This window comes from Gymnodraco acuticeps, unplaced genomic scaffold, assembly GCF_902827175.1.
Source record: "Gymnodraco acuticeps unplaced genomic scaffold, fGymAcu1.1, whole genome shotgun sequence".
In the NCBI taxonomy this organism is placed as follows: Eukaryota; Metazoa; Chordata; class Actinopteri; order Perciformes; family Bathydraconidae; genus Gymnodraco; species Gymnodraco acuticeps.
This window is the reverse complement of record NW_022991444.1, coordinates 1690379-1718294: the sequence shown is the minus strand read 5'-3', so window position 1 is coordinate 1718294 and position 27916 is coordinate 1690379. Positions and strand designations below refer to the sequence as shown.

At 43.3% G+C, this 27916-nt stretch overlaps 1 protein-coding gene across 1 annotated transcript; it reads left to right on the top strand.

Annotated features, from left to right (window-relative positions):
* The first annotated feature begins 72 nt into the window (after positions 1–72).
* On the top strand, positions 73–27278 carry zgc:171775 (STKc_p38 domain-containing protein). The gene is made up of 12 exons (XM_034196468.1): positions 73–309; positions 2279–2408; positions 4459–4517; positions 7294–7405; positions 9775–9804; positions 10336–10383; positions 10537–10651; positions 10754–10825; positions 12194–12273; positions 25137–25215; positions 25512–25685; positions 26392–27278. The coding sequence occupies exons 1-12, from the start codon at positions 176–178 to the stop codon at positions 26451–26453; spliced, it is 1095 nt and encodes a 364-aa protein (XP_034052359.1). The 5' UTR covers positions 73–175; the 3' UTR covers positions 26454–27278.
* Positions 27279–27916: the final 638 nt, after the last annotated feature.

Here is a 27916-nt window from a genome sequence, read left to right as displayed (position 1 = left end):
ACACACTGTCGGGAATGACAGCTCACCACGTGACAGGTTGTTGTGCAGGAATGGGGGCGTTTCCCTGTTCTGCTCTTACCTTTCCTGCAAGGCTCACCTGTGGGGTTCAAACTCCAGATCTGTACAAACGTCTTGTGATTTAAATCCCGACTGGCTGTCAAAAGGAACCAGCACCATGGAGTCTCCAGGGAAGGACTCCCCCGTCAGAAGCGGCTATCACAGACTGGAGGTCCAGAAAACCACGTGGGACGTCCCGGACAAATACACCTCGCTGCGGTCGATCGGCTCCGGAGCTTACGGGACAGTGTGGTGAGTTTACCCCGGGATGGGTGCACCACCTCGGCTGCACTGCAGAGGAAGGTGCCGCACAGTAAATGTCAGTTGTTGACAGAATATGATATATATTTGTATATTTTACTCCAATAATACTACATGCTTATCATGTCGTATATTCTTAAAGGTCCCATTAATGCCTAAGGCATTACAAATACATATATAATAATAATTATTATTATAATAATAATACACTTAATTAAGCGTTTATGTAAGTACTCATTACGCAAGAATATACAAAAACACTAGATGCAATAATTTTTTTGGGAAAAATACAAAAACTGTAAAACAGAAAACAGTAAGAATGTTAGGCAGATGTCATGGGGGGAGAATTGAACAGAAAAAAGCAAAGCCTGAAGAAGTGGGTTTAAAGTGTATTAGTAAATGGTGAAAGGTGCTTGGTTGCTGGCCACTATCAGTATTTAAATGTTTGCCATTGCAAGTGATTTTCTTCGTGTAAATCCTAAGTCTGCATTCCGATCCCAGAGCTGCAAGAGGCCGAGACATTTCTTTGACATCTGCTAACAGAAGCACTATTGTCCGCCTGAGGCGAGGCAGCAAGTCAATGCAGGTCCTCCGATACGACAGGAATCTCCTGAAGGAATCCAAGATACCACAGACACAGGACTATCTAATGATAAGCCACTGACAGACAAGACGTGATTACTGATAGTATCTTGTTTGGCAATTATATACCAAATATATTATATGGGGCCCAATTTTCAAGTTGGAGATATTACTTAGTACTTAGTTTATTTTTCTATAAGAACTACAAACATTGTTTTAAAAGTTCCAATAACATGTCTGATAGCATCTCCAGGATAAATATAAACTTCAAAAACCCCATAACAAATCATTCTTAGTGTTTTAAACTGTTGTTCAACCAATTACAAAAATGAGTTAAGTTGAATGTTTAACATCTACTGTATATTGTATTGCTTGTTGAGTCTGGAAACAAATACCCTGCATCAAACAATAAATATTGTGTACATGGAAATGTATAAGACTTGGCACAAATTCTATTTTTCTTGTTGAAGTAATTGTATTGATTTCAGTTCTTCACGTTAAATCAAAACAATATTTTTCTCTTTTAAGGAAATAAACATAATGTTTTTATCTCATTACAAAAATAACTGTTTCTCAACACAAATCGAATTGTATCTACGTGTTTATTACTTACATAAATAACACACAACCTCGTTTACAGGGTACCTGCAATGTTCCAATACAATTAGACTATTTCAAATGAGGGAAAAAATGGTTTGCTGTTTAAAAAAAAAAATTACTTTAACATTATGACACTGTTATTCTGAAATGATCATTCCTATCCTTCAAAGCCAGTGGTGTAGAGTAACTAAGTACATTTACCCAAGTTCTGAACTTTCCCTCCATGTATTTAATCCCTTTAGTTACTTCACAGATGTGGATGAATGATGACATCTAATCAAGTGTTAAATCAGACTTTAGTTCCACCTGGAGTAAATTCTCAAGCTACCCTGCAGTATACAAAGTCATTCAAACTAGCTGCACCTTTACCAGCTTTGAGAACACTGAGAATACTTTTGTACTTTTATTTGAGTAACATTTTGTTTGCAGGAATTTTACTTGTAACAGAGTATTCCTACACTCTTATACTTCTACTTTTACTTAAGTAAGAGTATTTGTTTGACCTTTGCATTTAGCAATAAGAAAAATGTGAAATACTTCCTGATCCTTTTCTGTTTATATGTTTCCAAACGTAGGGCAAACGTACTGTAGGGTAAGGTCATTTTGTATTCTGTCAGACCATGAGGGGCATTCAGCAATGTTTTATGTCATTTGAAGACGAAACAATCGATGAATTGCAATCAATCAAAGAATATACAATTCCAATAGTGGATATATGCAGCCCTAGATTATGTTTCTCACACTGTGTATTCTTACTCTGTGTTTGATTCCACATCAGTTCTGCCCTTGACCAGAAGACCAAGGAGAAGGTGGCCATCAAGAAGCTGTACCGACCGTTCCAGTCCCTGATCCACGCCCAGCGAGCCTACAGGGAGCTCAGGCTGCTGCGACACATTCAGCACGAAAATGTAGGAACTTCACAAAAACAGGGATGTGGGATTTTTTAAGAGGGTGGTCACAGTAACATCAACAACTGAAGAAGGACCTACATGTGAATAGGCTTAGAATAAGAATATCACCATGCAGCCAGTCAATTAGTTAAAAGGTCACCTATTATGCAGAATCCACTTTTTCATGTCTTTTAAACATGTATGTCCTCTCTGTGTAAAGAGATTCTGAAAGTTTCAGGAACAAAGATTCTCTCTCTTTTTGTCCTGATCCATTTCTATAAAAACCTGTCTGAAAATGAGCTGATCTGATTTTGGCCACTTTGTGATGTCAAAACGATTTTTTTGTCTTGTGTAACCATTAGCCAATCACCAACCAAGGTAACCCCCCCCCCCCCACCTTATCACCTGAATGACCTTTAAGACAATTTATTTTATTTGTTTATAAAAGTCTATGATTAAATATGCAAATGAGGCATTCTTTAAATAATAATGTTCTAAATTGCATTGACTTTTTTACTTATTAGAGTCAAAAGTTGTTACCAAGGGAATTTGCATATACTGTACTGTATCTTCTTTTTGGATGAACTTTTAATGAATATTGTTCTTATCTCAACCTCTGTAAAAACATTTAGAATTGAAGTAGGAATGGCGTATGTTTTGGTATATGTTTCTGATCATAGTGTAGGTAAAAAACACATAATGGGTAAAAATAAATAACTGATTGATCTCACCATAAAACTGAGCCAGTTGAAAAACGAACATTAAGAGATTTTTTGTATTATTATTATTATTGCTTATATACAAATAAGGTTATATTTAATCACATTTTTGGTGTATTTAATAAAAAACTACAAATGGAAATAGACAATGTTTGTAAAAATAAATTAAGATAATGTTTTTTTGTTTTTTGCGCTCTCATTGACCAGTGCATGGTTTTTGTCTTACTGTAAGTGTCTCTTAATTAATATAGGATACAATCTGGTATAACAGCCGGCCAATGGCAAGAGACTCACTGTCATACCATGACTTGTTATCTAAGTGTGTTTGTTTAGTTCTACTCACTCAGAAAGGTCAACCCTAATGAGATTAGTTGATTTTGAGGATAAGCAAACTTTCTTGACCACTCAACAAGAAGAGCCCATACAGATCTCACCAGTCCTCCCTGAACAGCTGGTAGTGTTGTGTTTCATTGGAACCCTCATGATTCAGTGTTTTTGCTGAAAACCTTACTTAACCTCCATTTACTCGGCAGGTTTTTGGAAGTCAATAAATTAAATGAGTTTCAACTCTTTTACCACCACCAAAGAGGTTATGTAATTGATTTGATTTCTTTATATGTTTGTCAACAGGATCAAGAACAAACTACTTGCCAGATTTTTTCGGAACTTGGTATATTTACAAAATTGGCTAAGAAGGAACCCATTACACATCTGTATGGAACTCAATTAATGGGGAAAGACCATTATTTCTGCTCTATCATACCACCATCAGTTCTGCCTTCATCCTAGTGCCTTCATCCTAGTGCCTTTATAGTATAAGAGTTCATGAGTTTTACCTCGGCCAAAGAGGATATGCTATTGGTTTTGGTTTCTTTATCTGTTTGTGAGCAGGGTTGTGGAAAAACGACTGGCGCGATTGGTGTACCAAGGGGGAACCCATGTATTTGGACACATTTGGAAATGGCAAAATATCCCCCTTTCAGAGTCCCCTTCTAGTAAAAGTTGTGTTTACTTTGTCATAGAAAGACAAGTTAACATAAGACTTTCAATGCATTTTGTATCCTGTGTTGTTAGTTTCTGTGTTGGATTTAAAATCAATAGAAGGACTGCCATTTACAAATTGGCCCATACATCTTACATAGAAAATGATGTGACATTGGATGGAAAAGACTGTGATACTTAGAAAGAGAGTTGAAGGAGCCACAGCAATGTCAGTGCTGTAAACATGACACTTAAACCATTATGAAAACACTTCATTGCATTGACCTCTTCGCAAAAGTGTGTAAGCGTTTCCTACATGTGTATCACTGGACGTGTATATTAACGTCCTAACTGTTTTTCTCTTAAAGGTGATCTGCCTCCTCAACGTCTTCACACCCGACTCCACACCAGAAAAGTTCCAAACCTTGTGAGTCTGGATTCAGGAACTGCATACTTTTGCTCGTTGTCGCAGCTTGTCGAGACCCTGTGTGCAAGTGGGTGCAAGTGTGAAGAGTTCAAGTGAGGATGTGTGAGAGCAAGCTTGTTCATGTTTGCTGTGGTTGGTTTGTGCGGCTGTATTTCCTCTCCATAGCAATGAGCAGTGGTGGTTCTAGACTCATTTTACTTGGGGGGGCCGTGATGGGGCCAGTTGTATAATAAGAGGGGCCCATTATATGCGGGACAAAGACAGTGTTCATAACTTTTTTAGTTCAGTATAAAGTCGTAGTGCATAAAAACAACATAAAATACCATTATTGGTGTTTGATTTACTAACTGAGTTTGTGTCAATGACTTAGTTACAATTTTAATGTAATTACCTTTATGTAGTTACTTAGGCCCAAGATACAAAACATTAAAGCAGTTTGGGGTAGTAATTATTTATACAGCCAACTTTATTTTTTTAATTTCCTTCTGTTTGTTGGTATTTGTTTTTGTCACCAAACTTGTTTCAGTAATTTAGTTTCAATGTATTAAACTACATTACTGAGAAAAAAAAAACATCCCTGTTGACTTTGACCCAGGTTTGTCAGGGTAGAGCGAAGCAGACAGGACCCAAATGCAGATTTCACAGAATCTTCCTTTATTTCAAGGTAAACTAGAAAACAAACAGAACTCTTCCCCGTGAACACAGTCAAGACAAACAAGGAACTAACAAAGACAGACAGAAAAACCAGAACTGAAATACACACAAGACTAATCAAAGAAACAAGAGACAGGTGAGGAGGGAGGAGAAAACACAGGTGAAGGTGAACACAATCGGGTAATCAGGGAGGGAACACAGACAGAAAGCAACAGGCAAGACAGGGGGTGAACACTTTACAAAATAAAACAGGAAACCAAAGACAGAAAAAGACAAGACAAAACAAAACACAGACAGATCATGACAAGGTTACAGCACAGTGTTTGCTGCAACACTTTCATAAAATAAATAAATAGCATTTATTGTCATAGATGTATTCTTTTGGAGGGGGACCACAGGAGGGGTCCAAGCTCAGTCACGTTGAATTGAACCCCCCCCCCCCCTCCCTCCAATGATCGCAAGAACATGAGACAAAACTGCTTGGTATAACCTCAGATGAGAAATGATCACGGTTTGAAATAATTGACAACATTGTGAGAGAAGTGTGTCAAGAGTCATAAAAATGACACCACAAGAAGCCATTAGAAGTTTTTTAAATCCATTGGTTCCGTCAAAGCTTGTTAAAAATGTGATCCTATGCTTCATATAGCGACAGCAGGAAACAAACAAAGTCGCTGAGAGGCTGAGGCCGGGCCTGTTTGTTATTGTATGACACGTTAAAAAAGAGTACTTGCTGAGATCCAAACTCTGTTGAATTGTAATTGAAAAAAGCGCAGTGATCAGACATAGACATTGTAATAATAATGATCAAAGCAATCATACATTTTGCGGTCAACAAAAAGTACAACGGCCCTGTGTCACCCTCTCTTCCACACACACACACCTCACTCAGGTGAACAGGATTATAATGAGTGCCGCCCATATCCATTTGACCCAAGCCAACCAATCAATAGTGATCAAACAAATATCTTATATTAAAACAAAACGCCTTACTATACACGTTTCATGGCTCCTACACTTCAATTGAAGATTTAAAAGTAGCTAAAAAATAAAGCATCACGATATGTGTGAGAGTGCTCTTACATAACTAGTGTAACAGACATGCATGACTGACTGAGTCAGTTAACTGTCAGTCATGCTTTGTTGAATTCCGTCAGATCTGTATCAGTGACACATTCACCAATTATAATAAGGGAAAGGATTTTGTCTGTTCAAAAGAATGCTTAACATCGCTTCAATTTGTTTTAAAACAATTATTCAGAAATTATAATTGAACTGCGTCTGTGTAAGACAGCTGCCCTCTTGTACCTATATTTGTTGATTTTATCTTTCTATGCCTTCCGTTTCTCTTAAGTCCCGACACGACGCTCATCGACGGCCCGACATCTATCGACGGCCGAAATCGGCTTGGTGTGTAAGCCGATTTCGGCCGTCGATAGATGTCGATAGATGTCGATAGATGTCGATAGATGTCGATAGATGTCGATAGATGTCGATAGATGTCTGGCCGTCGATGAGCGTCGTGTCGCCCTACTCAGATTGGTGTGTCTTGGTGTGTCCCGCACCGTTGTGTCTTTTCAGCCTTGCCGACACCTTCCGCCGCCGATTCAACATGTTGAATCGGGAGGCTGTTGGCTAAAGGCCGTCAGCCAAAGAAATCACTCTGATTGGCTGTTCAGCTAGCGAATCAGTGCATGAGAAGCGAAACGGAAGTGAGGGACACAAACAAACTAATAAGAAGGCAAATGTGAGATTTCATTTAACTCCAGCTCTCGACACAGGTTCGGGAAAGCCCCGTGAGCTTCTCGCTGTAGAGTGAAAATGGAACGCACACGCTATTTGTTGTTTGTTTATATCACGCAGTCTGTTCTTCTTCTCTCGGTGTATCACGCAGTCTGTGTTCCGGTTGTTGCGTCTTTTGAATGATGAATACACACTACCGCATGCGCAGTTCGTACGTGCAACTTGGCCGTTGGCTGAAGTCTTTGTGGTGTATTCCAGTGCGAAACATGGCCAAGACGCAGGAGACGTGAGGTGACGTTCCGTCGGGACGTGTTCTTTGGTGTTCTTTGGTGTCAGTTTGGTGTGTAAGGACCTTTAACTTTTCTTCTTCTCTCTGTAGTTATATGGTCATGCCGTTAGTAGCCCAGGATCTGGGCCACATAATGAAGAAGCGGAGATTAACTGATCGCATCATCACATACCTGTTCTACCAGCTGCTCAGAGGACTCAAGGTAAGTGATTATTACTTTTCTCACTTGATTGTTACACATATGGGTCAATGACGTACACGCATTCTCAACAGGCCCATTTTTTTCAACATTAAGAATCGCTTTAAATAATGTCATATGGGGCTATCTTAAGAATAAGTCATTTTCTTAACATGCTTAACCATTTTTCCAAGCGGTATTCTTAAAGGTGGGGTATGTAATTTTGGAGAAACCAGCTTGAGTGCTCTAGAATTTGAAAGTACGCAGCCAAAAAAATCTGCCCCTTCCTTCAGAGTTCCTTACAGAGCCCCTCCTCCAACACACACAAACGCGCACATGACCAATGAGGGCACGAGATAAGTTTGTGCACAGATGGAAGGCTGACAGGCAGGTAGGCCATCCAGTTATTTTAGCCGGGCCGGCTTAGATGATTGGTCGTGCTTTTTACAGCACCACTGCTTCCACAGATGATATTTCTTTATGTATTTATTGTCAAAGCATTTAATGTATTCATTGCTATCGGGACGTTAAGAGCATTCTATGGAATATAACAAAAAGTGTATCTGAAATAAATGACATACCCTACCTTTAAATGTTTAGAAATAAAGTATTTGCATTTCTTTGGAGATTTTGTTAAAAGTGATATGTTTTGTTTATTAATGTTGTTGTTGCCTTCTTAAATGTACTTGACAGGCTAATTTTTCCTGTTAATCACATAAAAGTGAGACAAATATGTATAAAAAAATACAGTGGAAATACAGGATCAGTGATTTATATTATATTTGTTGTGTCTCTTCTGGGCTACTGTAGAAACATAGCAGTGAACTATGGCAGAACCCTTGGAAATGACCTGCTCTCAATGTAGAAATGAAGTTGAAATGAATTTGAAACTAATGAAATCACAACAATTCTTAGTTTTAGGTCAGAGCAGGGTCTCAAACTTCACATGTCACTGCAAACCAGCCCAGTGTGTGCTGGAGGTCAACACGAGGTCAGCGGCAGCTTCAGAAAGCAGAAATGCTAACCCTTGGTGACACTACTAGACCCCTTCTCCTCCACGTGTTGAGAAACTTTGAATTAAAAAAACTGGAACTTTTTGTAAATAAGGCATTCACTCCTTTTAATAAATGAAGCGAAGTGCAATATCAGTGGATGTAGGACACGATTAAGCAATTTACAAATATGTACAAAAAGGTCAAAAAATTAAATTAGATAATATTACTTGGTCCTGCGCTAATCCAACGTTTTGTATTAACAGTGGATCATGTGTGTCATCTGAAATGATTAATTCACAGTGAATAACACGCTCCACACTTCCCCAGCTCTAGAGAGCATTTTTGCGTCTTTCCGATCATCTTTTTCATTTTACAACCTCACAACCTCACTGTTTCAAGGTCTTCGCAGGCAGATATTTTCAACAGAAACCTCTGAAAACGCACCATACACTCCCTGCTCAGCACCAATCAGCGACCAGAACCAGTAACAAACTAGCGTAGGAACATAGTGGAGCATTTAGCAGCTATAGATGTAGCTATTTCCCTCAAGAGTTGGTGGAGACCAAAGCAGAGATAAAAGAAGAGTTAATATTGGCTTTCCACAAACTATACGTGGGCAAACTCGTATATAATGCAATGTTGCTCAGCACCAGCTTGATTTGTAAATATGCTGTATGTATTATGTCAATGTAATTCACAGCGTGTTATGCAGGGGAAATCAGTGTAATGTACATGTGCATTAAAATCCTAGCCTAATTTGTGTTCAGTCTTATGCTCACTACTCCCCAAATACGGTGTGAAAATGTTTTCTTTATACTAATGTTCATTACGGGAGGGGGAGTATATAAGTAAAGTATAATAAAAAGTCACTACAGAACTTCCCATAATCATTATGCCATGTTGGAGTAGATTTATAGGGCAAATATGAGTTTGGATAAATGAAGGTCGCATGTCTTGCTGGCATTTTAAGTACAATGTTTTCACTTTACTGCTTCACCCTTATTTATGCTTCTCCACTCACCACTTGTCAATGTGTAACCAAGAGTGCTCGATGGAAAAGAAAAGGAAAGCACGCTTTGAACTGGAAACCAAGACTAACTTCTCCCAAATGCCTCTTTGTCTTTGAATTAAGCTGCAGACGTCTCTCGTTCTGAGATTGTTTCCCTTTCTTATCTGTGTGCTTTAAGTGTGCTGTTAGAGCCTGGATTTACTCCAAGGGCTGTAAAGTACACAAAACAGAGCCGTCACAGTGGGCTGCGGATGGAGACTGTGTATTTTTAAATCCACAAGTCAATACCATGGCATTTAGCGAGCCTGCTTGCTTTGCTACACTTTGTCAGAGTGAAGAATGTCCATTTGTGTTGTTTATTCTAACATCTGTGTTCTCTTTCTTTACAGTATATTCATTCTGCAGGCATCGTCCACCGGGTTGGTTTTTATTCTTTTTTTGTATACAACACTTATTGTAGAGATTGTGTCCCACTCATTACAACATTAGTGTTTAATTAAGTTATACATCTAATGAAATAGTTCATACATTTAAATGTCAAAGTTCTGGTTTTTGTGTTGGTCCAGTTCTAGGTCTGAATTGTGTGTGTTCCTTTACAAAATATATTAGATGGATAAATTAAGATTCATATTCAAAGATATTTCCCAGAATGACCCACTACTTACTCAATGTAGCCTTATTCAGGCGTAGTGCAATGGATTACATATATGGTTTGTTTTATAGGTTCCTTTAACACAGGGAATAAACAATTTCCCCTTCTTTTTACTTTAAAAGCTAAGCTAGGCAGACTGTTGCTTGATAACTATCATACAGAAGATTGGTATCAGTCTTTTTTATCAAATGCTCAGAATGAAAACAGCAATTGAGTATATTTTGACCTATTACAAAGTGTGTTTACTATTTCACAATAGACTTTATGCAAATAAGAAGTCTCATGTGTTGGATTTTAGGATCTGAAGCCTGGTAACCTTGCTGTGAATGAGAACTGTGAATTAAAGGTAAGCAAAAAAAAGTTGCATATCAGAATGTAAGATGATGATGAGTTGCGGCCTTAAATCGGATCTTCAGGATTTGTAACTTTAATTTTTGTACTTGCGAAAAAGTGAAGAGGAAATAGATTCAATGGTTAATCCAAGTGTCACTATCCTCAGATCCTGGACTTTGGACTTGCAAGACAGGCAGAGAGTGAAATGACTGGTTATGTAGTGACGCGCTGGTACAGAGCACCAGAGGTCATATTCAACTGGATGCACTACAGTCAAACAGGTAACAACATTACCTTTCAGTTTGTAAAAAAATAGAACTGAATATTGCAGTACGCTAAGGCAAATGATTACATTTTCATTATTGAAATGCTCTCTCCCACAGTGGACGTGTGGTCGGCCGCCTGTATCCTGGCGGAGATGATCACTGGCCAGGTGCTTTTCCCCGGACACGACAGTATCCTCACACACTCAGATCACTGTGTTGCAATAAGGCTGTGTATGTTCAGTAATAGCAGTCAGAAACCCACGATGCAACTGGAATTTTTAATAGAATATTTTGAACAACTGAAGACAGCATGTGGTGGCCAATATATATATATATATATATATATATATATATATATATATACACTGTAGGAGCTGGAGAAATATTTTGACAAGAAACTCAAAAATGTACAAAGAAGACTTGTTGGGGAATTGTTAAGCTAATTTATGGCTATTCTAATCTCCGATAACTTTTGATGTTTAGCACTTTGATCTCTGAGAATATCCACTTTTTTAAAATCATAATTTCATAACTTTAATCCAGAAACAAGTGTATTTTTACTATGAATGTTCCCTCCCTCTCCAGCCTGCAATAGCCCTCAAACACTTCAATAAACCGATGCAGCATTGTGAGATTTTGGAGTGTTCCATATAATGTACACACTTCGGTTTATTGTAACAAGTACTGTTATTACAGTATCACTCTGGCACCAGGTGGGAATGGACTCAAATGTGCAACCACAGACAAAAGAGGGTTAAATAAGCTCTACCTAAATAAAGAAAAAAATGTTTTCTGTTAACTATCAAAAAAGGAGACAGAAGAAAGTAACAACAGAAACACTTGGCTATTAAGTGGCAAACTCATAGAAAACACCAGAAAATACCACTGGAACACTTGTGCCGCTAACAGTGAACAGACATAACAACTGGCAGAGACAAAGGAGGCAGCACAGACTAAATACACATAGGGTGATTAGGGACAGGTGACCCTGATCAGAGCGGCAATCACAGAGAAGCATAGACACAGGGCCAGCATGTGACTATAACTATTTCTGCTGCGTTTAAGCAGTTTCCTAATTTAAAGGAGCATTTGCTGATTTTAGCAACAGGGATATCTCACCTCAGGCAAAGTTACTTTGCTTCATCACAATCTGGAGGTGTGAAGTTTCAAAAACAAGGATATAACACAGGTTCAAATAAAACAAGGCTTTTGGTTGATCTATGCAAAGGCACTGCTCTTGGAGCTCGTCCCATACTATTGAGTAAAAATCAGGAAAACTTAAGCCTATGCGGCTTAAATTCTGACTATTTTCCACCCAACTTTGTTAAAGTGCAGAACTAAGTCACTGAAGCACCCCTTTAATGATATATCTTATTAAAAATGAGCCTATCAATCCTAACTGCATGAAAAGTATACACAAATAATACCCAATCAAATATTATAAAATATAGCTGCTTCTTTATTTTGTAATTCAGTTCACTATATCACGTTTGCTGATTGAAAGACTTGCAGAAATGCATTTTATGTTGTACATTCTTCCTGAAGCAGCCTGTTCAGGTATTGATCAGCTGAAGAAGATCCTCCGGCTGACAGGGACACCGGACTCCTCCCTGGTCCAGAAGATGCAGAGTAAAGATGTACGTTATCCAATGCTAGCTAACATAAGCACATGGTAGCTTCCATATATAGAATTCAGGCATAGAGGCATTTCACAGTGGAAATTACACGTGTCATTTTGCGTCAATTTCTTGTCTCTGTTGTTAGCTCATGCTTGGGAATAAAATGTAACGTTGGGTTATGTATTGTAACCCTTGTTATATTAGCACAGGCGGAGCCCTCTATTGGACTCTATGGGTACTACCTTACCCTGCGAGCATTCTCCCACTGAGACTTCTATAGACGTAGCCGGCCATGGGCGGGCCTACCTGAATGCGCACGCATCACACCGTATAAAAGGAGGCCTCGCCTCCTGACTATCATCCTACACCTCTCTTCAGCGAGCGGAATAGGACAGACAGTGCCCTGAGTAGAGGGCTCCGCCTGTGCTAATATAACAAGGGTTACAATACGTAACCCAACGTTATATCTCTCACAGGCTCCGCCCTCTACTGGACTCTATGGGTACAGTGGGTGGAGCCCCGATTTATACGCGCACTGTCGTCCAACAACAACATTCCACCCTACTGCCCCTGACCGGCTTTTCTGGTCAGCAGCTGCTGCCCCACATTCTCCTTTAACACTAGAACCGCCAGAGGTCGCTGTATACCTAAAACCGCCAACGGGTAAAATGTACCTGCTATTGATTTTCAAGGTACAATGTTCTTTTATTTATCATACAGAACAGTGAGTTTTGATCGCACAGGGATGACATTTATACCAATAGAATCTGTGGACTCTCAGCTTTTCATATGACATAGTTTGTGCAGATAACATGAAGTATAAAATATCGCTAAGAGTGCTGATTTAAACGCTTGGTGTTAGACTTGTGTTTTGTTTAGGTACAAATCTCTCTATCTATCCATCTGTAATGTTCTGTTCTATGGACATATAATTGTCTACATAAACAGACGACGCGGACTACTTCTCTCATTCCGAGTGTCCATCTTTATTCAACTGGCATGTAACCTGCATGCATTACGTCCTCAACGTGAGCTCAGCCATCCAAGATCTTGTATTCTCCAAGATGTTACACTATCTATAACTATCTATCTGTCTGTCTATCTCTCTATCCATCTATCAATATATCTATCAATCTATCTCTCTCTCAATCTATCTCTCTATCTATAAGGAACCGCAGTAGACAAAATATGTTGCTATAGCAACACGTCATGTTTACGCTGCATTTTCTATGAGGTAAATATTACCCGCTGGCGGATATAGGTATAAATGGCTTTTTTGGGCGATTTTTTTCAATCTGACTTCATATTGACAATTGTTAACAACAGAGGGTGCTACATAACACACTTTCAGGAAAAGTCACGGACTGGGAGACTTTAATATGTTATTGAAAAAAAGTTACATACAATCAAAAAACTGCTACGGGTAAAATGTACCCGTTGGCGGTTCTAGTGTTAACTCGGTTGTGACCGAGGAGAAATCTGGGCTGTGGCTGACAGAGCACACCCTGCTGCTATTACCTCGCAGAAAGTGTGCTCAAAAAACAGTGCCGGGGGAAACCCCCCCCCCCCACCCATAGACGGATGCGGAGAGCCCCCTCGGCCCCGAATGGGCTTACTTCACGCCTGCCTCCCTGAATCCCTAAGGATCGCAGGGAGAGCGCCAGTGCCCATGCCCCACACTCAGACACCGACCCCGTGCAGAGTGTGTGTGGACTAAAGTGTGGAGGGCTGCTCTCCTCCAGCCCTGTAAGGGCCCAGCGTGCCCCTCGCCCAGTCCGGGAAAGGCGACGACGCATCACGTCCGGGGAGGGGGTCAGATGCCAACTGACCCACAACCCCCCCCCCCCTAAAAATCCTGTGTTGCCCCAGCAAGCACAGACGAGGAGAAAGAGCCAGACATGTCCGAGAGATAAAACCTTATGAAGGGGCCTGGCGTCGACCAAGACGCCGCTGTGCATATATCCTCCACACTCACACCGTTGAATAAGGCTGTTGACACAGCTACAGCCCGTGTGGAGTGCGCACGAATCCCCGTGGGGCAGGCTCTCCCTGCCTGTCCGTAGGCATGTGCAATGCACTCGCAGAGCCAGCCTGCCAGGCGTTTCTTGGACAGAGCTTTCCCGATCACCCCGCCCCCGAAGCACACGAACAGCTGTTTGGTCCGTCTAAGGCAGGGATGGGCAACTTTGATGGTGGTGGGGGCCACATAATTGATGTACTGGCCACCAGGGGGCCGCAGATTCACTTGGAACACACACACAAAAATTCCATGTGTTGTATGTAATTATTAACAAATATACTAAGTCTGACATCTTCATTGACATTTTACAATCAAAGGGAACATCCCCAAAAAATGGGAACATCCTCTAATAAGCTCACTAAACAAATATCAGTTCACAGACATTTTATTTCATTTTTACAAGTGGCATGTTTGTATTGAACAGGTTATTAAACAGTGGAATAAAAGTATTTTTAAACTATTGGAAAGCACGGAAAATGTGTGTGTATTGAGATTAACAATTAAGATGACATAAACATGAAGTCAAGAACACTAACCCAGACATTAGTTGTCTAACTTGAACCTAAAACACTTGTAGCCAGTCTTTGCATTCCCCTTAATCCACAAAAGGGGAATGTCAACACAGACACCCGTCAGCCCGCACTCTGCTGTACCTCAGCGGAGCTCCCCCTCCCTCCCGCTGAAATTATGAATGAAAAGCGTAGTAATTATAGATAACACGGCAGGGTCCGTGACAGTTTGTTTTCATCTGATTTCAAATAAACAAAGTCTTGGTTTTAAGAAAACTAAACTTGTTTCGCCAAATTCAGATGATAAATACAACCTTGTAAAGGCATAATTACAAGAGGCAACTTAACGTCACAGCAGGCATAACAACAGCCAGTGTTTCTTGTGAGGGTTTCCCCGGGAAACAAACAAAATACGCACAAATACGTCACAGATTATTTCGCGGTATTTGAAATCATGTACGCAGCTCGCGACGTAACTAGGAGTCTAGTGGGCGGTATCAGTACTACAAGTAAAAACATTTTATTTTATTTTTTTAATTAATTACGTTGTTTATAAATGAATCTGAGGGCCGCACAAAGAGGAGGTGGGGGCCGCATGCGGCCCGCGGGCCGCCATGTGCCCATCCCTGGACTAAGGGCAGCCGTGCGCTCCACATAACATGCTAGCGCACGCACCGGGCAGAGGAGGTGCAGTTTAGCTTCCCTGTCCCCACCATGGGGGGGAAGACTAAAACCCCCTAACTGAATAGCCTTCGACCTGCACGCACTCCTTAGGCTCTTGGGCACAAAGGAGGGGTTCGGTCTGAGTGTCGCGCCGCTCCGGTCACCCCGAATCAGTAAACAGCTCAGGTGCAACGACAGAGCGGTTAACTCGGACACTTTTTTTGGCTGACGTTAAGGCAAGAAGCAAAGCTGTCTTCCACGACAGTGCTTTTAGGGAGGAGAGCTCCAGAGGCTCAAATGGTTCCAAGACCAGAGCTCCGAGCATTAGGGGCAGGTCTCACTGCGGGGTGGAGGCGTGCACTACTGGGCGCAGCCTCCTGACCCCCTGTAAAAACCGCGACATCAGTGGTTGACTAAAGGCTGACCTGCCGCCAAATCCCTCATGGCAGGACGAGATGGCTGCTGCATACACTTTCACTGTGTAATGCGCAAGCCCTCTATCCACCAGTAACTGTAAGAAGGAAAAGTATAGAGCCTAACTCACAAGATATGGGGCTCTATTCTCCTCTCCTCACACCATCGCTGGAATCCTAGCCACCTCGGCCTGTAACAGGCTGTGGTGGATCCAGCTCTAGCTGCCTGGATAGACTGAATAACACTGTCAGACAATCCACCCTGTCTCAGCCTGTCCCTCTCAGGAGCCAAACCTGGAGAGGTTGGCCGAGAGTGGGTAACGCCCCGATTGCACCTGCCTCTTGAGACATCGCCCCCCAGAACTGGGGAACCGCCCAGGGCTGGCCCACCTTCATCTGTGTCATCTCTGAGTACCACGGCGCACCGACGCGGTCCCGAGCCACTAGGATGACTGACAGACGTTCTCGCCTCACTCTCCCCAGGAGAGGGAGAATGAGACGCAGCAGTGGAAAGGCGTATATAGCAGCTTCCTTGGCCATGGCTCGTGTGCAAACACGTCCACCCCCAAGGGCGGGTCGTCGCCCAGGGCCATGGAGAACCACAGGGCACAGTGGTTGTTGCGCCGGCTGGCGAACAGATCCACTTCCGCTCTCCCGAACTGGGCCCAGATCTGCTTCACCACCTCCGGGTGAAGCGTCCATTCGCCTGGCAGGGGGCCGCCCCTCGACATGAGGTCGGTCCCCCTGTTCTCCAGTCCCGGGATATGGAGGGCTCTCAGGGCTAACACCGCCTCTGAAGCCCATAACCACAGCCTCTCCGCTGTGGTCAACAAGGCGGCGGAGCGGACTCCGCCCTGCCTGTTGATATAAGCCACGATGAAGCCACAAGAAACTCTGTTAGAGCCCAGCGCCCACCTATAGCCCTCTTCAGGCAGGTCCCTCCCCATCCTGTTCTGGATGCGTCTGTGAACACTGTGATGTAGGAGGTCATCCGTCCCAGTGGAGACCCCCTCCGGAGGTGATCCGGGGACCCCCAAAACCGTAGGTTGCCCTCCACTGAGGGGGGGGGGGGTGGTCACCAGCCGCCGTTTGTGCCTCTTGGGATCCAAACGCAGGCTGGAGAACCACCTCTGCAGGCGGCGCATATGCAGTAACCCCAGCGGGACCACAATGTGAGCAGCCACCATGAGACTCAAAGTCTGCATGACAGTTAAAGCTGTCACTGTCGCCCCCTGTCACAGCCTGTGAACCGCCCAGAGTAGGGACGCACTTCTGCTCTCTGACAGTGTGGCACGTAGCACGCCTGCATCGAGCACCACTCCCAACTACAACGCCTGTTGGTGAGGTATGGGGGTGCTCTTTTTTCAATTGATCGCAAAGCCTAATTTGGTTAGGTGTGTGATCAATTGTGCTGTGCAAAACATTGCCTGTTCCCGGGACCCAGCCATGACTATGAGGTCGTCTAGTAAAAGAAAACTCTCATGCCGTGGGCGCGCAGCGGTTGAAGCGCTGTGGCCACACATTTGCTGAATGTGCATGGGGATAGGGAATAGCCGAACGGCAACCTCGTAGGCTATCCCCTGGAAGGCAAAACGCAGACACTTTCTGTGCTCTGGAGCAATTTTTACATGAAAGTACGCGTCTTTCAGGTCGATGGTGGTGAACCAATCGCCTGGCTGCACAAGCCCCAGTAACTGTTTCATAGTTAACATGCGGAATTTCCTGCAGGAAATGTGGCGATTCAGGCCGTGGAGATCTAGAATAGGTCTGAAATCCCCTGTCCTCCTGAGAACCAGGAAGTAGCTACATGGAATAAAGACCCTTTTCTCTGTGCTGAGGGTGCACAACAGACACAGCCTGTTTCTGCACCAGAGCCTGATTCTCTGCTGAGAGGAAACACATCTACTCCTGGGAAGACAGATTTACCTCTCGCATGCCCATAAAAAGAGGTGGGTGTGGGCAGGGGCGGATCTACGGGGGGGCAAGGGGGGACAGCTGCCCCCCCACTGTAGAGCCTTGCCCCCCCAGCTGCCCCCTAACTTTTGTTTCCCTAAAACTGTACTAAAACAAACCTACACTATTTCCACAAGCTTCTCAAGCAACAAAACAAGCATTACATTAGTTAAAATTGAATCATTTAAAATATCATTTTAGGACCGTTAAAAACGCAGCTACGGCCCTGCATTAAACTACGGAGCGGCGTTCACACAGATCGCGGCTCACACCGCTGCAGAGAGAGAGCGAGCTGTCCCAGCACCTATGGATCAGCTTCCCCTGGGAGCATTTCCGTTTCCACTAGTTTTGTTTTACTAAGGACGAGAGCTTGAAACTAAATATTAATAAAACGCTGCCATTTGAATCGATAGCGTTTAACAGACGGGCGTTGTTTGGGGCGTTACGTTACAAAATACTACGCAGACAGCGTTAGCTGGGAGATCGATCACTTTGCTAAACTACGCGGTAGCCTACTATTAAATCCACGTAAACTACACATGACAGCCATGAGGCCAGATCAATGAAACCAGGATACATCCTTTACTGTAAAAACTGGATCCAAACACAGCTGCCTGTGTGCGCTTGATCAATACTTTCTGATGTTATATTTATGATATGCTACATATTAGCTAGGCTACATGGCCCTAACGTGTAAAGTTATACAAGCATTTGTACCAGTGCTTTTCACAAGTAGACTCTTGCAGGCCAGAGTATTGGAGTGATTCAACAACAACAAAAATACATATGAGAAGTGATCAGGACGAACAGAAAGAGGAAAAGGAAAAGAGAGCTGAAGAGACCAGGAGGGTCAGAGCAGGAGGAAGAGGAGGAGATGAAGACATTAGTGAAGAAGAAGAAATATATGTGAGGAATAAAGATGAAGTATCAGAAAGAGGGCCAGAGGCAGGGATCAGGAGGCAGATGAAACTCCAGCTGGACCACATGGTATGTTCTTATTCTCCTTACATATTCCATTACAGCAGCTCAATCTAGCAGCTCTTAGTATTGACACATATTGATTGAAATGTGGTCACCTGTAGCTCTCTAAAGAGATGGGTGATGTCATTTGTGTACTTAATTATAATTAAGTACTTACAGTATGCAGAATTCTGAGTATTCTCTGAATCTGGTGCCTTTTGGGTCTTTATATCTTTGAAAAATGAAACCAAAATGTTTGGTCATAACATCTGGTAGTGGACTACTTACATGTTCCCACCTCAGGCACAAAATATAAATAATTACTAGGAATTTCCTTGAAAAAATGTAACAGTGTTGAAGTTTTTGACAAAATGTAGGCATGAGACCTTGTTTAGCTAAGATACGGCACCACATGGAAGTCAAGGACATTACAACATTGTAATATTTTTGCAAAACTATTGTTTATGTTTGTAATAAACAATTATTTACTATTATTAATTCATACAACATAGTTGAAATGTTGAGCTTAATCTGAAAATACAAAAACTGAAATATAGGTAAGAGAAGAAACTGACACTTTTGTGATGTAATTCCCTCAATGCAGATCACACACGGACTGATCCATTATTTTAATAGGAGGGTAAATGATATGGCGTGACGGGGTTGAAACAAACTGAGGGACAATATTGCAATTTCATAGATAATTCAAGTATTTTTTCAGAATTTATTTTTGATCAGTTAAAGTTGACAAGCATATGATTATATTAGCAGCAACATTTTGCGATAATTGGCCATTTTGATTTGTTTAATATTAAATTAGTATGTAATAATGCTTAGTGAGGACATGCAAATATGTCTGTCTAAGACAACCAATTTTTTTTAAAACAAAATATATATTTAATTTTACATTGTAATGCAAAACAACCTGTTCCATTAATTCATTGCTTTAAAATACATTTTGTAGTTTCCTTTCATTTAAAATAGTTGAGGTAAGCTTGGGGGACTCAAAGGGCACCCGATTGTTTGTCTGAACACCTTGTTTCTCTTGTTAAGAACACTTGTGTTAGGGCATGAATTAACAATAAATAGGTTATATACAGTATAAAATACCACGTACTGTCCGCCCTCCTATGCCACCCTGGCATGACCTCTTGCCTCCCCTTTGCCCCCCCATGTAAAATGTTCTAGAACCGCCACTGGGTGTGGGACACCCACAAGACAGTGGTCCATGTGATACAGTGGCACAGTGTATAGACATGTGGTACAGTGGGACGCTGCAAAACTGGAGTGAATAGCCCCGTTTCAGTGTCCTCCTGTCCCTCCACCTTGTTAGCACAGCTCTGAGTTTCCATTCCCCAGAACATTGTGTTAATGGAAAGCCCTCAGCCGTGGGGCCGCAGCTATGAAGCTGTGATACTCTCTGGTGACCCGTTCCGCCGCAAAAACTCCCCGCGAAGGGAAGATTTTCCCATGGAGGGTTGACACAGAAAGGGCCGATTATTTACTGAGGACCCTGAACGCACCGCCGCGCGCTCTTTTGTGAATCACCCGGTGCTGTATGATCAGTCTCTGTTCATCTACCGGGATACAAACCGGAGGAGCGAGGCATGGAGGGAGGAGGCAGAGACAGTGGATGAAACTGGTAGGTTTTCGCCTGTTTGGGGATTTTATATCCAGTTTACTTCGTTTTAACATTACTATTGCTTTGTATGTCGGGGGCGGGAGATTCAGGTGATTGGTTGTTGGTCGGGTTGCTCGCAAAAAATCCCCAAGCTTCAGATACGCCCACCTCCAAGCGTCAACGCACGCTGCTGTGTGGACGCTCCGTGAGTTAGCCTTTGTGGAAACAAAAGAAAAGACACTTAGATTTGGATACAGATCAACCTCATTCTTATTAGAAAACGTAGTGATCTGTGCATTATACAGGGAGGAGGCGGGATTCGCCCCCTCGTCCCGGGCGGAGAGATTTTCTCCCCCCGCCAGTCGGATCCGTAAAGACGGAAAGCCCGTCCCCGTGAGTGCCGGCACGCCGGTTCCACGGGGTGGGCCGAAGAGGTGGAGGGCGCCGCGGGCACGGGATCTCCGTGCCGGCACATCTCCCTTCGTCTCACCTCTCTTTGAACGCACCGTGGCCCGCCCTCGGGGGAGGGGGGCCGTGCGCGCCGTCACAATGCCGTCTCTTTGAAACGGACATTATGGGGAAAAGTGGAATTGTGGCGAGAAATAACTCTTACGGCCCCTACACACGGCGGCGTGCGTTACCGCTTGGCGGTGGGCGTGTCTGAAGCTTGGGGATTTTTTACGAACAACGCGACCAACAACCAATCACATGAATGTCCCGCCCCGGACATACAAAGCAAAGCATTCACGCTACATCCATGCTGGCTAAATATACTGTCTATGCTTGCTAACTGTCCATTCAAACGAAGTACACTGGATATAAACTCCCCAAAAAGGCGAAAACCTACCAGTGTCACCCACTGTCTCTGCCACCTCCCCCATGTCTGGCTCCTCCGGTTTGTATCCCTGTATGTAAAGAGGGACTGGTCATATAGTACCGCCACGATCTTTTTCTCCTCCATTTTTTTACATATGGGATATAACTGCAGTCTGGATCTCCCAACATACACGCAGTTTGATTGGCTAGCGCTTGTAATGTCAGATTTGCATACGCGGGATTTGATTGGCTGACGCCTCCGTCGAGGCGGCAAAAGTAGAACATTGCTCTACTTTTGCAGCAAGCACCGCGAGAGAAGCTACGCTTTGCTCCCACAATGCAGTTCGGCGAATCGTGACGTCACCCCATTCAAAGTGAATGGGCAGAAGCGTTGAAGCGGCAACGCACGCCGCCGTGTGTAGGCTCCGTTACGGCCCCTACACACGGCGGCGTGCGTTGCCGCTTGGCGGTGGGCGTATCTTGAGCTTGGGGAGTCAACGCGAGCAACAACCAATCACATGAATGTCCCGCCCCGGACATACAAAGCAAAGCATTCACGCTACATCCATGCTGGCTAAATATACTGTCTATGCTGTCCATTCAAACGAAGTACACTGGATATAAACTCCCCAAACAGGCGAAAACCTACCAGTGTCACCCACTGTCTCTGCCACCTCCCCCCATGCCTGGCTCCTCCGGTTTGTATCCCTGTATGTAAAGAGGGACTGGTCATATACCGGGTGATTCCCAACCGCCACGATAATTTTCTCTTCAATTTTTTGACATATGGGAAATAACTGCGGTCTGGCTCTCCCAACATACACACGGTTTGATTGGCTAGCGTTTGAACTGTCAGATTTGCATATGCGGGATTTGATTGGCTGACGTGTGTAGGGGCCGTTACGGCCCCTACACACGGCGGCGTGCGTTGCCGCTTCAACGCTTCTGCCCATTCACTTTGAATGGGGTGACGTCATGATTCGCCGAACTGCATTGTGGGAGCAAAGCGTAGCTTTTCTCGCGATGCTCGCTGCAAAAGTAGAGCAATGTTCTACTTTTGACGCCTCGACGGAGGCGTCATCCAATCAAATCCCGTTTATGCAAATCTACCAGTACAAGCACTAGCCAATCAAACCGCGTGTATGCTGGGAGAGCCAGACCGCAGTTCATTTCCTCATATAACAAAAAATGGAGGAGAAAATAATCGTAGCGGTAGGGAATCACCCGGTGCAGTCTTGGTCCCTGTTCACCTACCGGGATACAAACCGGAGGAGCCAGGCATGGAGGGAGGTTGCAGAGATAGTGGGTGAAACTGGTAGGTGTTCGCCTGTTTGGGGAGTTTATATCCAGTGTACTTCGTTTGAATGGACAGCTAGCAGACATAGACAGTATTTAGCCAGCATGGAATGTTGTGTAAAATAGCACCATAGACATTAATGTCATAAATATTCATCATGTAAAGTGTGACATGTAAAACCTTTTATGCAATTGACAGGAGAGATTCATGTGATTGGTTGTTGGTCGCGTTGCTCGCGTAAACTCCCCAAGCTCAAGACACGCCTACTGCCAAGCGGCAACGCACGCCGCCGTGTGTAGGGGCCGTTACTCTGGGATAAATGCAATAGTCTTTACTGAATGCATTTTTCCCACACACACAACTCACTCCAGAACTAGAGTTTACAAACGTAAACCACCGTTCCCATGCGGAGGTCCCTGAACGCACCGCGGCCACTCTCACGAGGGCCGCGCGCCCACATATTAACGCTGTATTTCCCATTGCAACGGTGAAATGCATTAATCGGAGCTTTATACCAGGCAAGGTGTGTTTTCTGACAACAGCACGCCGGCAATAGCGTCTCTTGAACCCGCACAGTGCTTTGACAGCACTCGGTTTATGTGCACACGCCCACCTGCTGGCTCCCTACTGGGGTTTACAGCAGGGGCGGGGAGTGTAGGACAGTGTTTCTTCCTCTGGGAATGGGCAAGAAGCAGCCCCCTTCCGTAAACACGGGGGCTCCCAGGAGATCAACACGATCCTCTTTGGAAAGTGCCACGCGGCGTGATATCCCAGGGACATCACACGGCGGGCAGCGGCGGCGGCCTGTGATGAAGTAGGGTCGACCCTATATCATGTGAAGCCACCGAGCACCGGTCCCCGGGGGAACCGGGCCTGGGGCAAGGCCCGTGGACCTAGCTACTTATTCGGCCTTGCGGCCCAATAATCGCTCTGACCTGGTGAGGCGGGGGCATCTCTAGCAATGAGTGAGTAGCCCACACACCCGTCGCCATGATCATCATCCAGGGAGAGTACAGCCCTGGGCGGTGGACTTCCATGGACTCAGACCCAGAAGGAATGGCGAACGTGAATGGCGAACGTGAATGGCGAACGTGAATGGCACCGCCTCGTCCATATCCTGGACCCCCAAACACTCTAAGCAAAGGTGGTGGGGATCGGCGCCCGCTATTTCAGCCAGGGCACGAAGGACAGGCCCGGGTCTCTAGCAGTGGCGACCAGTGTGCGAACTATACCATGGTCTCCGGGGAGCCGGGATTTATTATTTTTTGCGGGGGGGTGGGGGGGGAGAAATGCTGATCCGAGCATTAATAGCAACAGCAGAGACATAGGCCTATTATAAAGAGAAAATCTGTTGCACACGGGGTGGTGCCACAGGTCTACATTTACATGAAACGTCCCGATGGATCATGTTCATGTCAACAGATTTCCCGAGCATGTATGGGCTACGCATTCTTCAATCAACTTGATAATAAATAATCCACGGACCACCAATGTAACATTTGACTGTTTAATTAAATCAACTTAAAATGACTCAAAAACAGGCTCCATTGTTTCACATGGGCTATAGCCTATTATGGCTGTAGCCTACACAGAGCCGAACACACGCGATAAGAGCAGCCAGCGGCACCAACCATGAACAATATTAATATTAATAATACAGCTATAGCACAACACAACCCTCTCACTGCCTGGAGAGACGCGACGCCACTCACACAACACAACGATGCACATAGCTCTTCAGCCCCCAAGTTAACGTTAGCTGTCAAGTTAGCACTAGCACTGACGTTAGCTCCCTCCTCTCTCGGTTCTGTTGTAGCAGCAGTCACAACGTACGATGTGCTACCACCAGCTACATTCGGTTGGTCTTCTTGATCAGGTTGTTTGGCCGTCTTTTTAAAGAAATTGTTTTTTTCTTTTCGACATGCCTGGTAAACATGCAGTGCTAACTAAACGAGCTTGTGAGTGAGTGGGTAGTGGGTGGAGCTGCGGGCAGCGTGCAAGCAGGCGACACTTTTTTCATGAATCATAAACTCTAAATATAATTTTATTTCACTTATTTTACTCCTTTGAAAAAAAAAACATGCCCAAAATGGAATTTATTTGGTCATCATATCAGTATTTTAGAGAGCTCCCCCCAAATTTCACAAACCATGTTCCCAGGGGAGCTCATGTCACCACTAGGGGAGCTATAGCTCCCCCTGCTCCCCTCCAGTTCGCACCCTGGTGGCGACTCGGTTATAGCTCCTCCAGAGAGCCTCCTCGACGCTTGATCCTCGGTCCTCGGTGTGCATTTAGAGAAATGAGATGTCCTTCAAAATGGCGCGCTGAAATTCATTTCCGGGTCACTACCGGAGGACCGAGGAGTCGAGGAGTCGAGGAGGGGAAATTCGAGTATTGAGAAGCCTCTTCAGTCTCTCGTGGAATCACTTCCGCTGCTGAAGAGAAAAGGATGATAGTCAGGTCACCGTTTATACGGTGTGATGCGCGCGCATTCAGGTAGGCCCGCCCAAGGCCGGCTAGGTCTATAGAAGTCTCAGTGGGGGAATGCTCGCAGGGTAAGGTAGTACCCATAGAGTCCAGTAGAGGGTGGAGCCTGTGAGATATATAACGGCTCCTAACTGTTTTCCAGGCGCAGTCGTATGTGCAGGGTCTACCTCCGCAGAAGAAGAAAATCTTCAACGAAGTGTTTCCATCAATGGAGGGAAATGGTGTGCTAAAGCGCTTCTGCTCATTGACTTTAAACTGAGATTCATTGCATTTTTCTCATCTTGAAATACACAATACCTCTATGCCGGTCTTGGCAACCTGTTCTCAACCATTGTGTCTGAAAAAATATTGTAGCCTATATAGCAGGATTTGCTTTATGTTTATAACAAATAGAATATGAAAATAATCAAGTTACAAATATGTTAAAGTAAAACAGACAGAAATGTTAGTTAACGTTTAAGTAAATGAAAAGAATGTCATGGAGTATTGATGTGTTTTTATTTGTTGATGCTTCCAGCTGTAGACATTCTGGAGGGCATGTTGATACTGGACCCAGAGACCAGGCTGACAGCCAAGCAGGGCCTTGGGCACCCTTTCCTGGCTGAATACCATGAGCCAGAGAGCGAGCCGGACTCTGACCCCTATGACGACTCCTTCGAGAGCCTGGAGCTCGCCGTTGGGGAGTGGAAGAGTAAGTTCTGAATACACACAATGCCTATTCTGAAAATGGGCATTATGTGTTGTAAAAGTGCAATCATTAATTTATTGCCAATAAAGTGGTGCAGTAATTACGTTTTTTATAAGCTGACCTGGAAGTTAGCATTGCAAGGGCCCTTGACAAAAAAGCCAATGGGATTTGTCCATTGGATTTGAAATATTGCAGAAAATAAGCTTTGAGGCAATTATTCATTTATGATACTAACAGGGTTTGTTCAGCAGGGTAATCTCCACATATGAACACCACTTTGACAGCATTTGAACTACTAAAACTATGAACTAACTACATCACGGCATCATGGCTGTGTATCCCCACCGCTAAGCTAAAGGCATCTAATGTTTAGGGTGATGAAATGTAGCCACTTGTTAGCAACCATCATTTGTACCACATGATAGCCTCATACAATCATGGGGTATTAGCTGATGTCAATTATGTCATAGATCAAACATTTTAAATCTCTTAAGCTTGTGTTAACCACAAACCTTATTTCAGAAGCCTTACCAAAAAACAATCAAAAGATAATTGACTTTAAGATAAAGGAACCGGAGGTGCTTTCATTCTAACTTATTTCAATGTTTTAGGAGTCCTTCCTGCTCTACTATATTCACTTACAATACAAATAACCTTAAGTGCTTTCATGGGAAATGTCTAATTCTGTTTTATTTTTGTATTCAATCAGGTCTTATCCACATGGAGATCATGACATTTGACCCTGAAAACCCCAGTAAGACGGCCATGTAGGAAGCTTCGATGTGCTGGCGCCATCAAGTGTTGATTTTAATACAGACACAAACTGAATGGTCAACAACATTGTCAAACACTGAGAAACCAATTAAAGAACATTTAGATATTGTCTGAAACATCTGATAGGCATTACACATTTAAATGTGTTTAATTGAAGGGCAGCTTTACTTGGTATGGTGGTACAACAGTGCAAAATAGTAATTGTAGGTCAAGAATAAATACCTTACTGAGCCATGGAGGACTTCTGAGACTAAATGGTTTGTTTCCAAGAAAAAACACCTTTTTATTTTATGACAATTAAAGTTGTAGATTTTGAGAAGAAAATCACATATACTGTATAGGCCTCCAGTGAAAAAAAGCGAGCCCTCCTCATGCAATCAGGTTTGCAACACTGAGATACTGGTTGTTTTGGCCTCCAATGAACATATTACCATAAGCATCTGAACGTTGACAGGACAGGACTGTGAATCGGGCCTGTATTATAACCTTCTCGTTTTTTCTTGGGTAAAACCTCCATCTTGTTTTATTTTCACCTGCAATGGCCCTGATGGTATGGTGACCTGTACAAGACAATAATAAACAGAAAGTCTATGCGGAAAATCTACTATTTTATGATAGAAAGATAACCCTGTCTTATAATAAAAAATACCCTTGGTTGCATTGTATCTGGCTTCACAAGGACAGTTATTATCCATGTCTCCTTCTGTACGTTCTCGTGCTACATACTAAAGGGTATAATAGTGCAATTTCTTTAAAAAGATGCTGTTTTTTTATTGTTGGAGTTCACAACATTTTTTGCAAATAAAACATGGTATAACATGACACACGTTGTTGTTGTTATTCAATTATGTTCAAATGACTAATTGGATCGATTTCAATAAATCAAAGATACTGGTCAAAACTAAACAAAAAAAGGCAAACAGTGTCATACAATCCTCCATCACTAGAGGGCAGCATCATATCATAGTAAAACTCATTTTAAGAGGATGAAGTTAAGTTGTGAATGTTCTTGGTAGCAAAACCAATAGAATGTCAACGGAGACATACAGTACATAATAAAGCTACTACAGCAGAGGTGGCCAACCCATGCGGCTCTTTGCACAGTCTCATGCGGCTCGTCAGTTCATATCGATTTTTAATTGTGTGTTTGTTTGTTTTTGCGCATATGTATCCCAGTTCACAAAGAGTTAATAACACACAAGTTCCAGGCCAATCGTTACATAGAGTTTTCAACAAATAAGTGCTTTAACCAATCAGAATGCAGATCGTGCAGTACCGGATGCGGGCTTTACTGCACTAGCGATGTGACAGTGAGATATATCTGCTTCTGATCGGCAGAAATATAACTCAGATAAAACCGTTATAACTCAATATAATGTTGTCAAATCAAAACGGTAACACTTTGCAGTTGTAGGCTATATGTGTGTCTGAGAGGGCCTGCTCCCGGAAAGCTGGCAACG

Excerpts from the sequence above, each read along its gene's own strand:
- zgc:171775 (XM_034196468.1), top strand. The coding sequence starts at position 176 with ATGGAGTCTCCAGGGAAGGACTCCCCCGTCAGAAGCGGCTATCACAGA. Across the intron at positions 9,805-10,335 it reads CTGCAGGCATCGTCCACCGG|GATCTGAAGCCTGGTAACCT; the intron begins GTTGGTTTTTAT and ends GTTGGATTTTAG. Across the intron at positions 10,384-10,536 it reads ATGAGAACTGTGAATTAAAG|ATCCTGGACTTTGGACTTGC; the intron begins GTAAGCAAAAAA and ends CACTATCCTCAG.